Below are 22,854 nucleotides of genomic sequence, written 5' to 3'. Positions count from 1 at the left end.
TTAAAATTTACAAACGAAATAATACAGTTATAAACTAAATACCCATGTTGGTCACTTGTCGTCGTTCGCTCTCGGACGGATATTGCCTGTAGTAGTTCGAAGCAACATGTCTTAGGCAATATCTATGGTGTGTGCACTGCCACAAGCTTCCCTCTCGATCAAATGCAGCTAGTATACCGGCGCCCCGATCTGAAATAACACAGATATCAGGTTGGGGGCAGACATGCCTCCTTAACCTAGAGAGAAAGAAATCTCAGTCATCAGATGATTCCCCCAGTGTTATTGCAAATGCAATTGGAAGAATTCTCCCACCGCCGTCCTGTGCCACTGTAACCAATAGCCGATGAGTATACCTACCGAACATGAAGGTACCGTCAATTTGTACCAACGGCTTGTAGTATGGAAATGCGTCTCGGCATTGCATAAAGGTCCAAAATAGGCATTTGAACACTTGGCATCCACGTAGCAATCGGCCGTTGTAGTATGCATGTTCCGTTTCAAGGTCTATGATGGCACCTGGGACGTATCTCTCTAGCACCTAACACCACTGCCATATTTCATTATATGAGGCGTCCCACCCACTATGCATCTTCTCCAACGCCTTTTGCTTAGCTATCCAAGCCTTGCGGTAAGAGGGCGTGTACCCCATTTGGCTAAGGATATTGGTAATTATCACCAGCACTGAAGTCTGGGGATCTGCTTTTATCGTGGGCATTATCAAGCTGGCTAACATAGCTGAATCCATTTTGGGATTATCTTGTGAAACACCTACAGAGGGAGTACATTAAATAATGCAATATTGCAAAATAAAATTATTATTCAGATACATTCAATCCTGTACCTGCAGCACATATATGTGGACCTTTGTACTTTTTTATCTCCCACAACCCTGTTATTTTCCTTAACGAGGCGACGATTTTCCATGAACATGTGCCGTCTTGCACCGCACACTTCGCCTCAAACTTATCAGATTTTGATTTAACGACGTGGTAATTAACGCTGTTTTTGATGCTATGCTGTTTCAAAGCACCAATAAAACTATCATTGTTGGTAAACTGATTACCAACTTCAAGTTCACCAAAATCTACCCCCGAACTTGTACGATCGCGCAACCGGTGTGGTAGATCTGGAAACTCTAACGCATCATCTACTGACAGATCGACATTATGCATGTGGGCTGGAGGTGAGTATGCTCTGAATCGTGGATTTTCTTCATCATCTGAACTCCTTTCAGAATCTTCACCTTCTGTTGGAATAGGCTCCGGTTCAGAAAATAATCCCACTTCTGCACCATCCGGCCCGGGCTCTCGAGGTGGATCCACATCGGAGTCATCTTCTAACCCACAATCATCTGCAGCGTACGACGTCCCCTCACCGGTTGACGTCGTAGGTAGTACGTCATCCCTTCTTCTGGGCATTTGATAGCGTCCCCAATTGGATGTAGATTGCCATCCACTAGAACTTGACGCAGTTCCCCAGTACGTATTTCCAGCATCAAACGTCGAGTCACTGACATACATGTCCCATCCACCAACAGAGTGTCTTGCGGGGGATGTGCATTCGACACCTCTACCGAACATGGGCTGTTCCATATTTTGTAACCCGCTAACCGAGTGTCGGCCAGGGGTCATGTATACATCTCGAACACCGGACAGAAGTACATCAGTTGGCGACATAAATTATACATATAACTCAATATAAGTTGCTCCACTAGCAAGATGAGTCTGCACCATTGCCTCCAAGCTACGAGCACCTTTTATGTCGAATGAGTCATATGTCACCGAATCAACACAAGAACAAAATCGATACGTGATTGACAGAACTTTCGTTGGCGTCGTTCCGAAGATTTTACGCCTAATTCTTTTATGAAGTTCTGTCAAATCTATGTTCTGGTCAAATGACAGTCGCACCGTATTCTCCGAAAAAAAAACAACACCATTCTTGGTGTGGCAAACCTCACCATCGTAGTAAATAACAGCACTAATACGTTCACTCATTTTGAAATTCTAACTTTCTTAGCCTCTCTAAATTTTTTCTGCTATGACTTATGCATTCTAAGAACATTTTCTGCCTAATTTATAGCCTCAGCCCAAACTTGCTACTGTAGCAAAATCGCGTCCACGAGGGCGCGATTTCACAATTTTTTCTCAATTAGCATCCTGGTAGAAGCGATTTTATACTATTTGCTCAGAAACGTCAACAAAAAAATTATTTCTTACATGACCTACTGTAGAAAAATCGTGTCCACGAGGGTGTGATTTCACAATTTCTTCTCAAATAGCATTCTCGTAGAAACGATTTTATACTATTTGCTCAGAAACATCAGAAAAAAAATTATTTCTTACATGACCTACTGTAGCAAAATCGCGTCCACGAGGGCGCGATTTCACAATTTCTTCTCAAATAGCATCCTGGTAGAAGCGATTTTATACTATTTGACCAGAAACGTCAATTGGAAATAATTTATTCCGGAACATTTTCTGCCTAAAAAACCTGACCCTAAACCCTAAAAGCCAAAAAAACCAAACGTGAAAAATACGTCAAAATCGCGTCCCCAGGAAGCGATGTCCTGCCATGTACCCTGACATCGCGTTGACGTGGGCGTGATTTCCTGAAAAATGGACCATTCCGGTAAATAATTAAAAAATCGGCCCATTTCGGTAAATTTTAAAAAAAAGGGCTTTTTCTGGTAAATTGTCCGAATGAATACTCAAATTATAAATATAATTAAAAATATATATTGAAAAAGTTCCAACATAAAATCTATATAAAATGTCATTGTAATTTTTTTTTAAATAATACAAACAATCACCCATGTATATAACCAGTTTTATATATTTTAATTTAGATACACTATTAAGCCATGAACAGAATAGCAGGAGATAAAAAAAAACTTAGTATGGTATAAGCGAGTGCCGTGTGGAAAAAGAGGGAATTTGGAATCGCAAATCGGTAGCGAAAGAGAAGAAAAATAGGACAAAAGCTTCGAAGAAGAAACAATGGGACGGTGGTGGAGTAAGTGTGTGGTGGCGTTCATGGCGTTGACCCTCTTCTCTATCTCCGCCACAGCGAGGCCCTGCAAGACCTTCCTCATTTCCTCGTATTCCATCTCTTTCCATAACCCTAATGACCCTTCCTCCGCTGTCTCCTCCCGATTTGTCACCGTCTTCACTGAGATCGGTCAATTGAACCCCTTATCCATGCCCGCCGATACCAAGCCCTCCTACGTCTTCAGCTCCCTCCGTGATCGTAGTAGGGACATTCTCAGCGTTGTCGTCGCTCTCCTCTTCGGCGTCGGCTGCGGCTCTCTCACTGCCGCCGCCATCTACTTGGTCTGGATTATCTTCACGGCCCGTTGCGAGTACCATGAGGATGATGAGTCTGACGAAGAATTTAGCCCTAAAAAAGTGGGGTATGTTAACATTCCTGCGAATCCTGCTGTTAACGTTAAGGAAGCCCTTTGATCAAATGCCATAGTTGTTATTAATTATTTAAATAAGTTCTCGGTTTGATTGTTCGGTACTTCGGTAAATCATGTCTATGTCTGTCTATGATTTCTTATTTTATTTAAAGTTTCTTTTTTTAAAATATGTAATATGCAATCCAAGCACTTGTACTGTTATTGTATTACTCTGGACGCTATTTGCTGCTTGCTTTATTCTAATATGCTTTAATCTTTTTATCATTCTATGTGATGTCGATCTAAAGCCTTCATACAACATTTTAAGCTTATTATTAGTTTCTTATTGACCTACCTTTGATTGTGTAACGATTGCATCTTTGTTCTATGGTATTGTGATCCTAGGATTGTTACCTCTTGGATGCTAATTTTATTATATTTCATGCGATTGCCTGCAAACGGTTTGTCTCATCAATCGACTGTCATCTGCACTTCTGTGGCATAAAATTATCTGGTACATGAAACCGAAAGAGGTGCTTGTATGTTGGTGATGCAGTTCTGTTGCTCATGATTATGAATCTTCTTTATCATATATATATATATATATATATATCACCTTAAGCAGTGTCGGTATCCTCTGTTTAATGTTTCCCGCTTTCCATTTGAAAGATAAATTCAAAAGCACAGTGCCTAGAAATTGTTTCTGCAAACCTTAAGTTCTGTTATCTATACAATTGTAAAGTGATATTAAGCATGGTAGTCTCTGTAAAACTTGGTTGTATTCGGCAATTGATTCAATTTCTCACCTCTCTAGGTTGAATCCTTGTGAAGATTAGTTTCTGATTGAGGAACATGACATTAAATATGGAGTTTAAGAGTGGCAGTAGAGTATAAACTTCATGCTAGGAAACACTTTTTTTTATAATTGCAGTTACTTAAGGATGGTTTAGGTATGAGGCTTACTTAGCATTTAAGCTAAAATAACTTAGTCAGTTGAAAGCTGAGATACTGAAGAAGATGTTAAGACTTAAGAAAGGTGATTAGTAAGTTCTGTATTGCACTATTGCACTTTTTTGCCTTCCGTGTTAGTTTAAACTTTCATGGCTTAATTTTCTTGACTTCATTCTTTTTCTTAGGTGATGTATTTGTGATGTATTTGCTTTTGCTGCTCTCACACTTTCAGATGTTGAGAAAAATGAGGGGCATTATGTTATGATTATGTTAGTTGTTGCAATGAGCATGCATTTGGAATTCAAGAATCAGAATTCCAGCCATAAGCGTTTTATATACATATATATATGTTTGATAATATTTCAAGGGGAAAAAGGGAATGGAGTACCATATGATATGAGGTTAGAATGGTATGATTGTATGTTTGATAGATGGATGGTTTGAGTTTGGCACGGTCTTTCTTTTAAGGGCATTTAATAGCTTCCTGTGTTCAAATTAATGGTTGATGCCTAGCTTTAGCCTTGGCTTTGCCCGTAGAGAGTTCTATTTGTTTTGTTGATTGCTTTGCTATTATGATTTACGAGGTGGTGGTGGTGTAGCTGTTGATATTTCTTATATTGGATTCCCAGGTGCACATTTTAGAGTGCACTATAATTGCAGTAGTTATACTGTAAGATAACGCCTTAGACCGTGGATTGTTTTTATTGTTAGTAGTATTGTCTCCTCCACCATGCCTGGGGATTTTAAATCTTTTTACAAATTTTATTTTAATTCATACTAATTTGCCCCGCCCGTTTTATAAAAAAAACCAAATAATAAAAATACAAAGTCCATTAACAGTCCATTAAACAGTTAACCAAAACCCCTAGCTCAAACCTAACCTAAATACAATCCCTAGCCCAATCGTGTTACAAGCCCAACCCTAGCCCAACACAAAAATGAATCAGAGAACCCTAGCATCACAGCTTACAGCGCCAGCTACCAGGGTTCTCCCTCAGCCTCACCTGCGCCTCCGTACGCGCCACGTCTACCCTTCGTACGGCCGTACCTGCGCAGCATACAAACAAACAACAAAAGAAGTGCAGAAAAAAGAAATAACAGAAAAAGAAAATAAGTTTGTATTTTTTTCATTTTTGCTTTTCTTTCATGGGCTATAAAAAAAGCCTTTCAAAAACCTATAACGGACACACAGAATCAATACAAAAAAAAGGGAATCAAAAAATTTCACAAGAGGTGATGTTTTGTTCTTTCTTTCTTTCTATTTTCGATTCGTCTTTTAAAAAATAGGAATAATAAGAAGAAATAGAGAGAATAGGAGGGGGTTACCTCTGCCAGTCTGTCGTCGGCCTCCATATGCTCTGTTAAAATCGAAGATTGAAAGGGGCTGTTGTTTCGGCTGAGAACGGCGGGAGGTGGCCTGGGATGCAATCGATTTCAAAGAACCGAAAAGGAAATAAAGTGATTTAGGTTTTTTTTTTAATAGTATGTATATAGATTAGGAAACGACGTCGATATGGTCAAATTTCAATGGCTCTGAAAACGGTGCCGTTTTAGCCTCAGTGACCCGCGCGGTGACCCGACCCAGGGGAAGGATCCGCATTTTTTGCTTCAGTGGGATATTTGCGCAAATGGTCCTCGTGGTTTTATAGCGCATCCGGATCAATTCTTTCACTTATTTTAAATTTGGCCTATCATTTATCTTTTGCTTCATTTCAGTCCATATCGCAGAGCTGCGTTTTGGGAGGATGGGGAATATTTCCCAATTAGTCCCCCATGTTATTCGTGCACTGCATTTTTGTCCTTCAATTTTATTTTATTTTCGCTTTTTTCTTTCTAATTTTGTTTTAAAACCAATTTAATCCTTATTAGCTTGATTTAATTTTCTCTTTTTTAATTTATTTAAGTATTTATATTTCATTATTTTTTGATATATTTAATTTTTAAATCTAACATTATTTTTATATTTATGCTTAATATTATTTTAAATCCTTTATGAATGTTGTTTAAATTTATCACATATTATTGTTTTAAATTTATCATATAATTATTTTAAGTTTTCATGTATCATTCTTCAAATTTATTATGTATTATTCTATATATTTTTATGTAAATTTAATATTATTTATATACCATTTATGATATATTATTAATCCCATATTATTCTATTTTTACTTATTCTCATATATATAATTTATTTCTTTTTAAAAAACCTACTTTATTATATTTCACCCATTTCAACTTTTTACATGTATTATCATGTATGTATTATTTATTTAGATTAACATATATATAGATATGATTATTTTATATATTACTTATTCAGATTTTCCTTATTTGTAATATTTACTTTAAGATTTATTTAGATTTTTTTTTTCACATAATATATATATATTTTTTTAACTCCATTTTTTTATCTATTTTAAATTTTCTTGCATATTATTTATTTTAAAATTTTTATACCTACACTTTATTGGTTTACAATTTCCTTTCTTTCATGCTTTTTGGTTATTTCAAAACTTGTACATTGGGTTGGTGTTTGTGTTAATTTGCTTGTTTCTTAGTTATTATTATTATTATTAAGTTTTAAATACTAATGTTGATATTTACATGTGATGTGAGATTATTGGCTTTAAGTGTATGGTATTTGTTTATTGGTATTTATGGATTATTTGTGTTCATTAACATATAGGTTTACAAATTATCGCCTCGCGTTGTATGTTATTATTCCATTGTTTTTATTTGTTTAAAAAATTACGTTTAATATCACTCAAGTATCAAGAGCATTTTTATTCAAAAAGTTTTTCAAAGATAACACAAAGTTCGGTATTTGGGATCCTCGAAAAAATTGAGCCCTAACGTATTGGGTTTCAATTTTTCTCGTCGAATCTAAATAATCAAAGCATACGAATAAAAAAACTCATTCTCGGGAATTCGATACGTTGTGTCCTAATGCATTGGATATGACATGTTGTTTTCTCGAGATGAGGATTTTTTCCAAAAAATAAAAATAAAGGCAATATTCGATATTTAGGAATTTTGTAAAATCGAACCCTAACTTACTGGGTTTTGATTTTCTCATTTGACCCAAATAATCAGATATCCTTCTCAAAATGCATAGGTTTTAAAAGTCAAAAGATAAACTTAATTATGAGGGTTTGAAATGTTGCACTCTAACTTACTGAGTGTGACAATTTATTTCTTTGAAATCAGTGAGCCTTATCATCCAATTCATTTTATTCAAGATAAAAGGATAGTATTTTAAAATCTTTTCAAAATTTCGACACTAAGACATTAAACAATCAATTCGGTACCAATTTTCGGCGTCACGAGGGTACTAACCCTTCCTCGTGCGTAACCGACTCCCGAACCTATTTTCTCAAAATTCGCAGACCTAAAATTATTTTCAGGGTGATCCGATCACACTTCAATAAAAGATCGGTGGCGACTTTAATTTTTATTTTAAAGTCGATCCCCATTTTTCAAATCAAAAAAATGGTTTCGACAGTTTTTATTGTTAGTAGTATTGTCTCCTCCACCATGCCTGGGGATTTTAAATCTTTTTACAAATTTTATTTTAATTCATTCTAAAATAATTTAAAAAACTATAATTATTATTTTTTTGTTAATTATGAAAATTATTTTTATTATTTAAAATTGAGAATAGACTTTAAATTAATTGGTGAGTTAATGTCTAGATGAATCATTTTAAATATATCATTTAAATATAAAAAATATTTTGTTGATATGATGTGAATACTTAATATTTTTAATCAATCTGCAAGTGAAGGTGTGAAATTAACTACTTTAAGTAGATTATTTTTAAATAAGCAAAAAAAAAGTTAAAATATTAATTACAAATCTTAAATCGATTTGCAAATTGCTGTACGGATTAACTTTTTTTATATAATTTTAAATTAAATTAAAATTAATTATTTCAATTATTTTTCTCCTATTAACTTTTTTTTAACTGGTTGGTTGTGAAAGTTAACATGTGAACCAACCAATTTAAATATATCATTTAAAAATAAATTTAATTTATTTAATACATTATCAATAGAGCTTTTAGACTTCATAAGTGGGTTCTATTAGACCATGTTTGATTTAGGGTATAAAAGAAAATTTCAAAATTTAAAAGAGGACATGTATCAATATTTGAACCTTCTAATATAATTAAACATTTCATTGACAATGTATTAAATATTATCTATGAAAATAAAATTAATTAATTAAATTAAATTTTAATTTATAAAATGATTTTTCCCAAAATTGAGTCACCATGATAAATTATTTAAATATTTTTAAATTTGATGTCTTAAAAAATAAAATAATATAAGTTGACATACAACATAAAAAAATTTGACATAATGCAGAAAAAATATCAATACCATAAAAATACATACAAAGTAAAGCTCACCTACAAAAGAAGAGAAAACAGACACCTGCTTTGGTGTTATTTGTTTTTATGTTTGAAATGCTATAACGTGTAAATAATAATATATATATATATATTTGTCATATTTATTTTATTTTGTGTTGATATAATTCTTAATTTTTTAACTTAACAATTTAAACTTAGCAACTAAATTTATTTTAATGTAACACTTTGACATCGTGTCATATTTTCACTTGAAAAAAAAATCTTTTAAATTTAAGATGTGATACTTATTTATCCAAATTCATTCAAGATGCATTTTTAATAAGTTTAATTTTTTTTTATAAAATATCAGTTTTTAGGTTATTATTATTTTAAAAACCTATATAAATTTACAAAAATAAAATAAAAGAATATATAGTTAAAAACATATAAAAAGCCTATAATAGTGAAAATTATATTAAAATTTTATAATATATAAGTATATAAAAGGACTAAAAATTTATAAATTTATAAAAAAAGTATAAATATATAAAATAACTAAAAAACACATGAATATAGACAAAAGGTTGTCTAGATGCATATCTGAGTCAGCCCTCTATAGCGCCAACCAGAAAAGATGCAGAAAGGAAGATTTTATAATGCAAATATCCTATCCTGGACTAACTTAAATGTACGTTCTACGGTAAGTCCATTGTGCAATGATGCCAACTCTTTAACTCATGTCAAGCGTCTCTCTACCAAAGGTGCATATACAAATGTTACAAAAGGAAACAATGCACTGCACTAAATACTTCACCTTTGTCAACCCCGTGTATGAAGAAGTCCACGACGAAGAGAACCTGATAAACCACGCTGTCTCCCCCCCTACATTGTTAAATTAGAGGGTAAGCTACTTACTAGGTGATATATATATATCACCAAATCAAATCCAGGGATAAATTAAACAAAACAAAAACCTTTTCACTGTTAAACATGTCATCTGCAATGGCATTCATTTTTTTTCTCTTTTTCTCCTCCTTAACAGATTCGGCCAAGTCCCCACTTCCAAATTCATAATCTCTAGGATCCAGAAAAGGAGACACAACCATGCACACAGATACGAAATAAGTTACAATAATATCCAATCCAAACAATCAAATATAATGTGGAATCCAAATAGAGCTCTGATCTAGGACCTTACTTGTAAGGATGCTTCGAAAATGGAACAAGATTGTTGAAGCTATTTCCAGACTGAATGCTTGCCTATATAGGTTCACGAATATAAGACAAACAATAATAAAGATTCGAACAGTTAATAATATTCCAACCATATACATGATGCAAGTAGAAGTCAGCATGAACTCTAGTTTTCCAACTTATATTTACTTGGCGGGGAATTCCTAGCAGACAAATTACATGTGGCACAAATTGATGACTTGAGAAATCAGTAACAAAAAGGAAAAGGAAAAAGAAGCATGATTTTCCAGAGTCAGATCCAGTCCCAACCATAAAAAGAAGGCAGTGTTTCTATGTCTCAACAGAAAACCAAGGAGAATTAGCAGCATAAAATCATGATGACATGATTACAGAATAAAACCTAATGCATCCATGAAGATTGTTACCTTGCGAAAGCGCTTGTAATTTATAACACCGTTGTCTTCTTTAAATCTATTTTTGGAAGTTATATTTACATCTCTAACTATTAAAACTTGGCTATAAACAATATTAGAACTTCCATATTCAGACTCGTCAGCCTTGTCTCTTCTTGCTGTCAAACAACAATTATCATCTTTAGAGGTCACTTGGTCAGCCTTGTCTCTTCTTGCTGTCAAACAACAATTATCATCTTTAGAGGTCACTCGGTCATCCTTCAATCTAATAGCATCCTGACATGTAGGCACTTCCGCTTTGCTCACACAGCTAGGTGCTTCCATGGAAATTCCATCTCTGCTCACATAATTCTGGGCCCCTTCTTTACATGTAGTAGCATTCACATTAACTGATGTAGCCATTTCAATTTCCTCATCGGAATCTGCTACTACAGTTTCGTCTGTGGAGCAAGAAGAAGAAACAGGTACTGCAAAGAGATAACTCATTAGCCTAACCTTAATACTCATAAATTATAAGTAAATGCTACTTCCACGAAATATAAGAACAGAATAAATAAGAGGAATCAATTCAAAAATAAAAGTAAAAAATGATTCCATTGAATCCAGTCAAAATTTTGGGAATGAAATCATCTATATGCATACAAATTGTAGTTAGTCATACTGCAAAACTAATATAATACAAATACTACAGAGAAAAAAACAGCATCATAGGATATTTTAATATGTAGGCACCATTTACAAACTTTTACAGCTAAAGAACCTTCACTTAAGAAGAGGGGGGGGGGGAGGAGGGGAAGAGAAGAGTTTATCCTAAAGCAAACTTCAAAAAGTCATGGTAATCCAAAATTTTATGCATGTTAATCCAAAATCCATATCTAAACTCTCCTTTCCATCCTCCAAATAATAGTATCCTTACATGGATTTTAATAGTATTTACTTCTGTTAATATTTATAATTTATCTTTATCATTGATTTGAAATTTTCCCATCCAAATATATCATATTTTATTTTGTACAGTATAGTGAAATTGTCAAATTTGCACTTAATTATTATAACTTTCTTTATGTTTATGCAGATTGTATGCCTTATTAACTCCGTTAGCTAAATAAATACCATGCAAAACAAGCAACATCCCTATAAATGTCATGATGTTTTTCTTTTTAGTTTATTTTCTCTAAATTGTTTAGAACTTTGAATTAAGGTTTTTTTCAAAAGATCTTTCAGGGAAAAAAATCTTAAGAGAGAAATTGGGGAGAATGAAGGAGAGTAAGTGAACAGAGAGAGAGAGAGAGAGAGAGAGAGAGAGAGAGAGAGAGAGAGAGAGAGAAGGAGCGCTGGCAGTAGATAAAAGGTCAGATCGATGTGATGTGCCTAGCATGAGGTACCCTCCCCCCTTCCACCGTATTCTCTCTCTCTCTCTCCTTTCCTCCCCCCCCCCCTCCCCCTCTAATTTTCTATCCCTGATTGTGTTTCTTCTTTCTTTTTCTTTTCTTTTTTTTTTTAATTTTCTTCTTTTTCTTCAGTCTATTTTTGAAGTTCTCTTTCAATTTAAAAAATAGAACATTTTTTACAGACAAAAAATTGACGTGCAATTATCTGGATACATGAATACATACCTGATGATGATATCAATATAGACTGATCCAATTTTCCAGATAAAAGAGCACGTATTAATGCCATCTCATCCACTCTATATGATAAACCGAGATTATCCAAGTGATCAAACTTGTCTACTGATCTTCCAGGGATGACGTATGTAAGACAAGTATTTTCTCCACACCCAAAGGCCTAGAAGAAAAATGTTCAATAGCAAGCCCACATGCAGATGACAAATTTGCAGGGTTATCACTTGAAGCTTAACCAATAAATCAACGGTAAAAACAGAAATAATATTTAATAGTCAATTACTGGGTAACATTCTATTGGCAGATTTAGATTAGCATCCATCAAATAAATTCAAGCACTGGCCTCCCTATTATTAATGTCGCTTCCTCATAACATAGGAGACTTGCTACTACACATGCTTGCGTTCTTTCATTCATGTTAACCAACATTCTTGCAACATCACCTGAACGCTACAAGCACTAGTTTTCCTGTCCCAAAACTCCGTCCTATTCATTTTATTGTTTTTGGGTATGATACATTCTTAGAGAAAAGAATCAACTGTAATTTAATTCTGCATGAGAGGTTTGATGGTCAGAGCACTCTCACCAAAGAAAATATCCCACTAAACTACCTAAGCCATCCAACTTGTAGCTTACCTTTCAGGAAATTAACAAATAGGCAGCTGGTTAAGAGGCATAGGAGACAAAACTGTGGTAGGAACAATTCATTCGTTCACATTCACGAGGTTTGCCATCTTATTATTGTGTAGTGAAAACGGTTTGAGACCTTAAAAATAATACTTCTAGTAACCTGAGGCAAAATACCAAGACCATTCTTGTGATGTTCTCGATCCAATAAATAAGGGAACATAACATACTTCATGCAGAAGAAGTAGGCGACAGAGATAGAAAATAAGTTTATATGATAATCACAAATAGGCAGAAGCAATTACACAGGAAGTGAGGAAATCAAGGGAGAAATAGAAGAAAGGAGAAAACCCAACAAGAATCATTAAGAGCGTGAGATTCTCAATAATTGACATCTCAAAATCTCAACTATTCATCATCTAAAACCTAATTAAAACTAAAATAAGAAGATACTTATGGCTAAACCCAAAACCTTAATAAAATGCCAATACCAAATTTAACCCTAAAACTATTATAACCTAACCATTCTAATATATCTCATCTATACGATGATTAAACCAATAAAATATAAAAGAAATTCCTAGAAAAATTAATCTCTCAACTAGCATGACTGCATTGTTCAACATTGTTACAGCAGATTCCTCCAAACCTAAACAACTGCTAATTACATAGAACCACAGTAGTTTCATTAACACCACATGCTATTTGTACAAATAACAGTATTTTATAACTACTACTGGTTGAAATGCAAATATTACCATTTCAAAAAGAATTTAAGAAGCCCCAAAACTTATTGAGACACCCTGTTCAAATTCAACCAAAAGATCTAGTTCAAATGATCAGATCTTTAAAAGAACAAAAATGACAAAATTCTAGGCTAAAACTTCAGCCAAAGGTGACCGATGCTTAAGCTCTTTAATTCTAGGTGTTATCACAGTATTGATATTCTGTTTTAAAATACAACACAAATGAACAAACAACACTTGAATAATGTTTCCTATGAACTAGTACAACGAGAAAAAATATATATCAAATACAATAAAACAAGCCATAAAGAATATTTATGTCACAACAATGATTTTATGTAACTTCTTCAGAGATGACATATTCTGCAACGCCGAGACAGTTGATAGTTTGTTGGAAAAGAAAACAATGAATAAGAAAACATGAAAAATGAAAGATACCTGACTACTTGAACAAATTTCTTCAACATAGTTAACCCTTGAGCCACTCACTTCCAGCAGAGACTGCAATCTATCCCCAAACTTGTACTACATCAGACAAAAGAACATTAAAATCTGTAGCATGCATTTCAATTCAATGCTCCTAGATACCAACTAGTCTTAGGAACACACATAAAAGTTTTTAGAAACTTTTCTTTCACTAATTATATTAATCCAAAGATTAAGCGGTAAAAGCTAACTTAGGATAAAAAGGATACACAGGTAACAGCATGCGTTTAAAATTTGGAAATCAAGATGAAATGCAAAACATGGTCACTCCATAAAACTCTAGTCCTTACGGACCCAACTATATGCGTGAGCTTTTACAGCAATAAAACAATGATTTAGCTAAATATTTAAGAGGCGTCCAATGACAATGAAAGTTGTTGGAAAACTGTGAAAATACTTCAATGCAAGGATTTAATTCACTGATTTTTTCCCTTGTAATTAGGTATTAGATTTAGAGCATATCTTAGGAGAAATTAGTAGCAGATTTTTAGAAGAAAAAGCAGATTTTTGGAGAGATTTTATTGATCATGTATTTAGTTTGTTTTGCTAATTAACCTAGGTTGTGTTTGTGTACTATAAATATTTACTAGTCTTTACCCATTGAATATACAAGCCTCTTTTTAGTTTACAACATGGTATCAGAGTTATAGGATTCTTTTTCAGAATTCTTAGTTTTGACCTTCATTGTCATATATTTTGTGAAGCTTTGTGGCCATCATTGCCAATTGATCACCTTTGTTTTTTTCCCCTCTACCAAAAAAGAACTTGTTTAGTCAAGTCTTGAAAACTTTTGTTGGCCTATGTTGACTAATTGACAGCTAAAAATTAGTGTACATAGCTGATTTCTAGGAATTTAATATCCTTTTTCTTCCCATTTTGTGTATATAAATACCTATTTATTTTTTCTCTGTGGATTGTCAAATAAAGAGTGAAAATTCTTCAAATCTCGCTGCCTCCTCTGATTTTAACATGGTATCAGAACTAAACTTCTAGATTTAAGAAGAATTTCTCTCAAAAATTTTCAAAATCCCAAAACCTAGGATTAAAATTTTTAGTACTTACCCCTTTAGGCCCACCATTTTTTTCTCACTGCTCCCACCAAAGGAGTTGGAACCCATCGCCGATGAAACCCTGAATTCCGATGACTAACAGACCTGCACATGAGTCTTATGCACCTCCGTCAGCTTATAAACTCTTCCTCACACGTCAGCGCATAACACCACTCTGCCAAAGTTCCTTCTTTCCATCCTTGCCATCAAGCTTGGTGCATATTCTCGGTCCTCCTCTGTTCTTGAGGTCAATTGGGTTGGTTAGATATCCTAGTATTAAGCCACTATTTGGGTAACAGAATTTTGGAATTTGTTTTTGGCTATTATCATTTTTTTTTTCAAAGGAATATCCCTTTTTTTTGTTATTTGGTCTTTTCCTTGCTCCTTTTTTTTTTTTTAAATGGTGGATGATAAAAACATCATAGCAACTGGTTTCAACAACCCATCATTACAAATTAGTCCCGTAAAACTCAATGAGAATAACTATCTTGTATGGTTGAGGTCGTGTTTGTTATTCATGAAAGTTAGAGGATTGTGGGGTTACATCACTGGTGATACAAGAAAACCAGCATTGAATAATCCTACTTTTAATCAATACTACTCGAAAAACTCGTGTTATGGCATGGCTCATTAATTCCATACAACCCTTTCCAGAACATACCTGATACTTGACGATATAGCAAAAATATGGAATGCAACTTCCCTCACCTACTCGCATGTTGGGAATGACATTCAAATTTTTGAAATCCAAAATAAGGTTCACAATACTAATCGAGGTGAGTGACAATTTCTCAGTATTTTTCTAAATTGGGTGGTTTATGGCAGAAGCTAGATTATTATCAAGATTTCCAAGCAGGGTGTACTAGAGATGCGGTAAAGTTTCAAAAGCTAGTAGGAAAGGAGTGAGATTATGATTTTCTGGTCAGGTTAAACAATGAGTATGATCATATCAGGGTAGGTCCTTAGAAAAATCCCATTTCCCTCTCTTGACCAAGCATGTTCCTGTGTCCAGCAAGAAGAAAGCACAAGAGGTGTTGTGCTCTATATAGCACTGGATGAGAAGTAGAGGTGCTCATGGGCCGGGCGGCCCGGCCCGGCCCGATGGCCCGCCCGAAATATGGGAGGGTTTGGGTAAAAATATAGGCCCGAAATATGGGTTTGGGCAAAAAAACGAGGCCCGTTTGGGCCTCGGGTACCACTTTTTCGGCCCAGGCCTGGCCTGGCCCGGCCCGATATAATAAATATATTTATTTTTTAACTTTAAAATATTTTTTACATACTTTTTTTTAAATTTTTTTAATTTTAAAATATTTTTAAAATACTTTTTTTAATTTTTTAAAATTTTTAAAATAAAAATGGGCCGGGCCGGGCCCAGGCTTATGATTTTTTTCCCGGGCCGGGCCTGGGCAAAATCTTAGGCCCATATTTCGGGCCGGGCTGGGCCCGAGCCTAGGACTCGGGCCGAAATTTTTATGGTCCCGGCCCGAACCCGGCCCGGCCCATGAGCACCTCTAATGAGAAGGCTAGATGATCGCTAGTCAAGAGCAACCGTATGAGAGCTTTTCTGACAAACTTGTGAAAAAACCACTAGTGGACATGGGGGAAACAAGGTAAGTCAACACAAGGCCTCAAGCAAATTTGTCAAAAACCGCAAATACTGCTAAGGAGACAACTTCCCGTTGAGAGGCTTTCTTCTAATGAAATTCAGCATCTTAGGTGTCTTTATCCCAAATTGACTCTACCTCTAGTGTAACATCCAACTTTGTGAAATTAGGTACTGCTTTTAGCTCCCACATTCCAATAAACCGTATTTTGTTCTTACTAAATGAATTGGAAATGAAGGAAGCTTGAGGCATACACTAATGTTGATTATGCCGAATCAATAATTGCTAAAGATTAGTGTCAAGATACTACACCTTCCTCGAAGGCAATCTTGTGACATGGAAAAGTTTTTTCATAAAAAAAACACAGTGTACGTCAATCAAGTGTAGAGGTTGAATTTCAGGTAATGGCTTAAGGCCTGTCTGAACTACTTTGGTTGAAGATCACTATTGAAGATTTCAGAATTAAGTGCAATGACCCAATGAGCTTGTTGTGACAACAAATATGCAATCAGCAAAACTCATAACCTGGTACAACATGACCAGACAAAGCATGTTGAAGTTGATAGATAGTATATCAAAGAGAAATTAGAGAGTGGATTGATATGTACACCTTATGTGTCCAGACATAGAAACTTGTTGATGTTCTTATAAAAAGGTCAAGTAACTCAGTTTTCCAGACTATTTTATCCAAGTTGTATACAAAGATACCTATTCATCAGCTTGAAGAGAAGTCTAGGAAAACTGCAAAAATAAATCTTCAAATGCAAGGATTTAATTCACTAATCTGTTCCTTGTAATCAAGGATTTGATTTAGAGCAGATTTCAGGCGAAAGTACCAGCAAAGTTTTAGGAGAAATGGAAAATAATTTGGAGAGATTTTATTAATTATGTATTTAGCTTGTTTCCCTAATTAGCTAGGCTATTTACTATAAATCTGTACCATTCTTTACTTGTTAAATATAGTTTCTTTTCAAATTATGACAAAAATCATAAGCAAGAATTTTGCATTATCACAATTTAGGTGCAAGCATACCAATTCAAAAATGAAAAAAAAAATGATACAGGTGTTGTCATTAACATATACTTTCTGTGGAATTGGTGGAATTTTTCTTTAATTGTTTATACGATGTCCATGTATGTCACATCCTCAATTTTGCTATAAGCTAATATAGCAACGTGTCCAGCAAGCCATATATAAAATGGATACCGAAAAATTTAAATACTTTTCCACTTGTAAGCACCCAATATTAACATGTGCATGTGAGAATCAGTGAACAAAAAGCAAAACCACCAAAGCAAAAGATGATTATATAAATGGTTTCTTCTTTCCCTCCCCCATTTATGGTGGACTCTGGACACAAGAAAATAAAACCTTCAGAGCAATTATGAATATGAAAATATTACCACTTGTGTAGATTCTAAGAGAAAGGTGTATCCTCCCAAACAGTTTTCACGCGTTTTTGGGTCTGAAACTTCAACAAATACTCCATCCACCATAATTGTTGGAACATGGCTGAGAGCAAAAACATAAATTAGTACCTTTACAGTGGAAAAACTTCATGTGTAAAAATAACCCAAAAGATGTAACATTGAAATAATACTTACGAACAGCAATCAGGAAACTTAGTCTGGATACTTCTCTCAGCTACAAGCTAAAAAAAGTACAGCAGTAAGTACAATGAGAAAATAAGTAAACATCAACAGTTTGAATTGGATCAAAGAAAAAGTTGTATTAATTTGATCAACAAAAATATTCTTAAATGTGTAAAAATAGCAAGGCAATTCCACAACAAATCTACTTGTACCAGATATGGTAGCAAATATTAGATTCCACATTGTTTGATAATAATTGATTGAGAAAACTATCATCTTAATGCATCATCTTGGGAGGTTAAACACTTACCTTTACTTAATTCCTAGCTAACAAAGCCTTAAGCCATTATAATTTCTTTCAATTTTTGCATTTTCCAGCATATCTTGGTTATTCAAGTAACTGGAAACTTACCTCTCCATGTACCATCACTTTTTTAGAATTAATAAAAAGAAAAAAAGAAGCAAGGCATTTGAGTTCAGAGGATGTTTACTATTTTCCATTTCAGTACTTTAGCCCTACATTTCTGTTTTTACAAAGTGGCCATTTTGAAGAACAAGCACAGACAATGAATGTCAGAGCCACTCAACAAAGATAATATGCTAATAATCTAATTTATAATGATAATTTTTCCTATTGAACTAACAATTTTGCATAATTGAGTTTAATGTAGATTAACATAGCAAATCTAATTTCTTTCAATTTTTGCATTTTCAGCATATCTTAGTGATTCAAACAACGGAAAACTTACATCTTCATGTACCACTTTTTTTAAAATTAATAAAAGGAAAAAAAAAACCCATTTGAGTTCAGAAAACTTTTAGTATATTCTCAGTATTTTAGCCTTAAATGTCTGCCTTTACAAAGTGGTAATTTTTGAAGAACAAGTATAGCCAATGAATGTTGGTGGACTCAACAAAGATAATATGCTAATAATCTAATGTATTATGATAATTTTTTCCATTACATTAAAAATTTTTCATAGTTGAGTTCATTGTAGATTAATTCACTTTTTCTTTTCCTTGAACAAAAAATATAAAACAATTTACAAGCATTACTTAAATAAGTTAAGTTTGTCTATTCAAGACACGAAAATATAATACAATTTACAAACATTGCTCAAATAAGTTGCTTCAATTCATAGATCTATATCTCCGTCTCCGTTTGTAATCCAAACATAAAAAAAGGCACCATTTCAAGGCAGAAAATGCTAGCCAAACATATTAAAAGTGTCCAGGAAGAGGTAGAGAAATCCTCACTAAACACTCTGATTATTTAAGTTGTTAGATACACTTCAATAACCAAAGGAGTATTGGGAAAATACAGGATATAACACCTCAAGGAATTTTACCTTGCTGGTTGACTAGTAACAAAATGTAAAATGATGATTTATACAACTATATATAAAAGAAAGGCCCTAAGGCCTTCCACAATGGACACCGGTCCATTTTTTCCTTCCACTTTTTGACATGAAAACATTATGGGTAAAGTTCAATTCTAATCCCTCTACTTTTTAAATTATAAGAATGGTTAAAGTTCAATTTGATCCCTATATTTCACTCAAATTTAAGATTTAATCAATATACTTTAATTTTGACATAATTTGATACCTCAACTTTTATAATGTCATTGGTTAGTCTAAATACTTTATTCTAATTAAAATGATGATGCGAATTTTTAAGAATTGTTAGCACCATTAAAATTCTTTATTAAATTCAAGTCTGTTACAATGTTATTTTTTTGTTAGGTGGATACCAAGTTTATTTTATTTTTTTCAAAATGTCATACCAACACAATAGAAGTCTAACAGTGTTAACAAATAAACCTAAATTTTTAAATTTGAAAAGTAGAGAAACTAAATTCCTAAAAATAAAAGTATGGAGACTAAATTTCAAATATGCGAAGAGTACAAAAACTTTGAGCAAATTGTAACCTTTAAATTTTTACACTATAATTTGGTCAAGAAATAAATAATTAACCCAACGCGATGCGTGGGTGGAAACTGTACTAATTTGAGACTAAAGGCCAGCATATAAATTCTTTCCTTTAGTTCTCTCTTTAGTGAATATTAATTGGGTAGTCTTTTCTAATTATGTCTGGGATGTTTGGAAATAATCTCCTCTTTTACCAAATTGAGAGTATTTAGTCTTGCCATTCATTGAAATACTGAGTTTAGGAGCAAACTCTAGCTTCCATGAAACTTGAAGGATAAATGTTACACAGTAAGGAACAAAATACTTCATTCCTAAGCCTTTGTGCTATCAAACAACTAAACTCTCCAATTAGGTTTGGCATCTTGAATTCCAATAAAGATCTCACACATTTATCATTAATTCAGTAAACATCAAGTAGGAATAAGATCCCTAACATTTGGAGTGTGGAAATCTTATAGTCAGCTAATAGTGACCTCATAGACAAGACCAAGAAGAAAGATAAGCACAATTCTTGAATGTTTCAAACAAAGAGATTCATAAAATAAATATGGTATTTTGATATTAAGCATTCTCATCCAATCAAAATTACATGCCTACATAATTATTAATTTTGGTTGAACAACTTAAAATCATCATTACAATTAAAGGATATAAGATAGGGTATTTGACTATCTGTACCTCAAGCCAACTAGTACGTAAGAGCGGTTTCTTAGCCACAATTGCATCAAGCATATCCCTTTTCAGGGGCACATGTTGATCAACAATCACATGTGTACAATCCTCACTGTAAACATGAGTAAGACGAGCACCTTCATGACATGGTAATGATAGTCAGCCAAAAATATAATAAGAACTTTTCTCTCGTCAAAAAGCAAGCAGAGCTTAATACAAAATCAATATTATATTCTACATACTAATTGGCATTGGCATAGTTGTCAGTGCAAGAGGACGTGGGTTCAAGTGCACTGAAGCGTCTTTATCCTCCTATTTATAAATAATAATAAAAAATAAAAAGTTCTAAATTCAAAAGGTAAAGAATTGAAGATTATGATTCTAAGATTTTCACCATTCTACCATATTTTCTAGTGAACAATTTTTTTTTTTCAGCATCCTAGCAATGCAACAGCCATCCAAGTGAAGTCAGTACACCCCTTATTTGGTCAAGCCAAAATTATTGACAATAAAATGTTAGATATCGAGTAGCCTAAGTTGTTGAACTCTAAGACTCAAATAGTGAAGTCTTTACAATGAAATCACATGAACAGAATCCTATTCTTTTGGCCAATTCTTCCTTCCAATACGTGTTTCTCCCCTATGACTTGCAAAATCCACAATTAATTTCAACCTCAAGGCACCTAGTTTTGAGAGAAGTGGATCATAGTTTTTTTCTAATTGTTCAATTTATCGCTCATGCTAAACAAGGAAATAACGACAACATTTCCTAACACCCAGATCTTAGAAGCATGATAAGCAAAATATATGAGGGTAGAACAAAAGGACTCCAAGTTTTCAATCCATCAAATTTAATTATCAGTTTTGGTTTCCCTTTCTTAATTCTAGACGTAGAGGCAACATTAAAATTTTCTGAATGTGGATAAAATAATTTAAAAGGAAAAAAAAAAGGAACAAAAGATAAGTTTTAAAGGTGAAATTATAGGAAAAAATCTTTGTGAAGATTGAAGCCAAATGATGGATTTTAACTAACCAATGGATGAAACTTTGTCCTGAAGATGATGATTCATCTGGGAGGCCTCAGCACAGCAGATATAGAGTACAAGCGGCACATAAGAGAATCTAAATAGATACAAGGGGCAGAGAATTTAGAGAATTGATACGAAATCACTGAATTCATTGAAATAAGGAAATTATTGAATTGGCCGTACCGAAAGGTTGCATTTCCTGTTCCAAAAGAAAGGAGGTCCCCATCTTCTAAAAAGGTCTGTTTATTAGGAAAATGATGAACTTTCTTGTTAGAACTAAGATTCTTGTTAATGAATGTCCCGTACTTTGACAAATCTCTGATTCGAACTTGACATGATTGAGTCATTTCATCAACCATTATATGAGCATGGATTCTGGACACTCCCTTGTCTTTGTGAATGATGATATCACACCCTTCAACAAATCAAAACACACACAAAATGAGAGAGAGAGAGAGAGAGAGAGAGAGAGAGAGAGAGAGAGAGAGAGAGAGAGAGTCCCAATAGCAATTATCAACAATAATTAGCATTTAGCAATTTCCCCACAAAGAAACAAAAGAAAAAAAGCAAATTAGATCACCTTTTCGACCCACAGAATACGTTCCATTCTTGAAAATATAGTACTTATCTTCTTCTTCTTCTTCTTCTTCTTGTTCAGCTGCACAAATGGATTAGGGTTTCGGTTGTGAGAATAATCCAATACAAAAATGAAGCAATAGTAACACTTCAATTAAGCTTTACTTGCCTGAGGAAGGATCGACGGGAAGCAAAGCCCAAACCATTCTTTACAAATTACTACCTACTGGATTCTATTAAACCAAAGTTAATTTGAAGTTTAAACCAAGTTTCCTCTGCAAACTCCAAACACAAAATCTTTGTGATTAGTTGCTACGGTGTTTCTGGCTTTGACCGATTAAGGAAAAAGAGAAATATATCATCAAGCTCAAAGCTGGACCCCCGACTACAACTGATCATGGCCGGGCTTTTGTAGGTCTTAAAAAAATATTAAATTTGAGTCTCGTTCGGCTTCGCCCTATTAAAAAAATTAATATTAAATTTTATATAAAAATAAATTTAAAAAATATAAATACATCAAACACATACACTAAAATAAATATTAAAGTCTTTATAGATTAACATACAATATCCAAACAATAATAACAATATAATAACAAAA

General features: G+C 33.7%; 2 protein-coding genes and 1 long non-coding RNA gene across 3 annotated transcripts; 1 reads left to right on the top strand and 2 right to left on the bottom strand.

The window, feature by feature from the left end:
* The first annotated feature begins 2,805 nt into the window (after positions 1–2,805).
* LOC107935727 (uncharacterized) lies at positions 2,806–3,685 on the top strand. The gene has a single exon (XM_016868345.2). It carries the CDS (start codon positions 3,000–3,002, stop codon positions 3,462–3,464), a length of 465 nt encoding a protein of 154 aa, XP_016723834.2. The 5' UTR covers positions 2,806–2,999; the 3' UTR covers positions 3,465–3,685.
* Positions 3,686–5,164: 1,479 nt separating this feature from the next.
* LOC121224656 (uncharacterized) lies at positions 5,165–5,983 on the bottom strand. Its single transcript, XR_005922325.1, has 2 exons — positions 5,678–5,983; positions 5,165–5,399 (listed from the first exon to the last, which is right to left on the bottom strand). It is a non-coding gene; the product is annotated as an uncharacterized lncRNA (long non-coding RNA).
* Positions 5,984–9,232: 3,249 nt separating this feature from the next.
* LOC107935715 (nijmegen breakage syndrome 1 protein) lies at positions 9,233–22,652 on the bottom strand. The gene is made up of 13 exons (XM_041108393.1): positions 22,423–22,652; positions 22,258–22,335; positions 21,861–22,092; positions 21,683–21,771; positions 20,656–20,786; positions 18,058–18,104; positions 17,857–17,965; positions 13,752–13,838; positions 11,932–12,103; positions 10,328–10,782; positions 9,907–9,968; positions 9,683–9,785; positions 9,233–9,590 (listed from the first exon to the last, which is right to left on the bottom strand). The coding sequence occupies exons 1-13, from the start codon at positions 22,457–22,459 to the stop codon at positions 9,528–9,530; spliced, it is 1,665 nt and encodes a 554-aa protein (XP_040964327.1). The 5' UTR covers positions 22,460–22,652; the 3' UTR covers positions 9,233–9,527.
* Positions 22,653–22,854: the final 202 nt, after the last annotated feature.

This window comes from Gossypium hirsutum, chromosome D12, assembly GCF_007990345.1.
Source record: "Gossypium hirsutum isolate 1008001.06 chromosome D12, Gossypium_hirsutum_v2.1, whole genome shotgun sequence".
Taxonomy (NCBI): Eukaryota; Viridiplantae; Streptophyta; class Magnoliopsida; order Malvales; family Malvaceae; genus Gossypium; species Gossypium hirsutum.
This window is presented reverse-complemented; position numbering and strand designations above follow the sequence as displayed.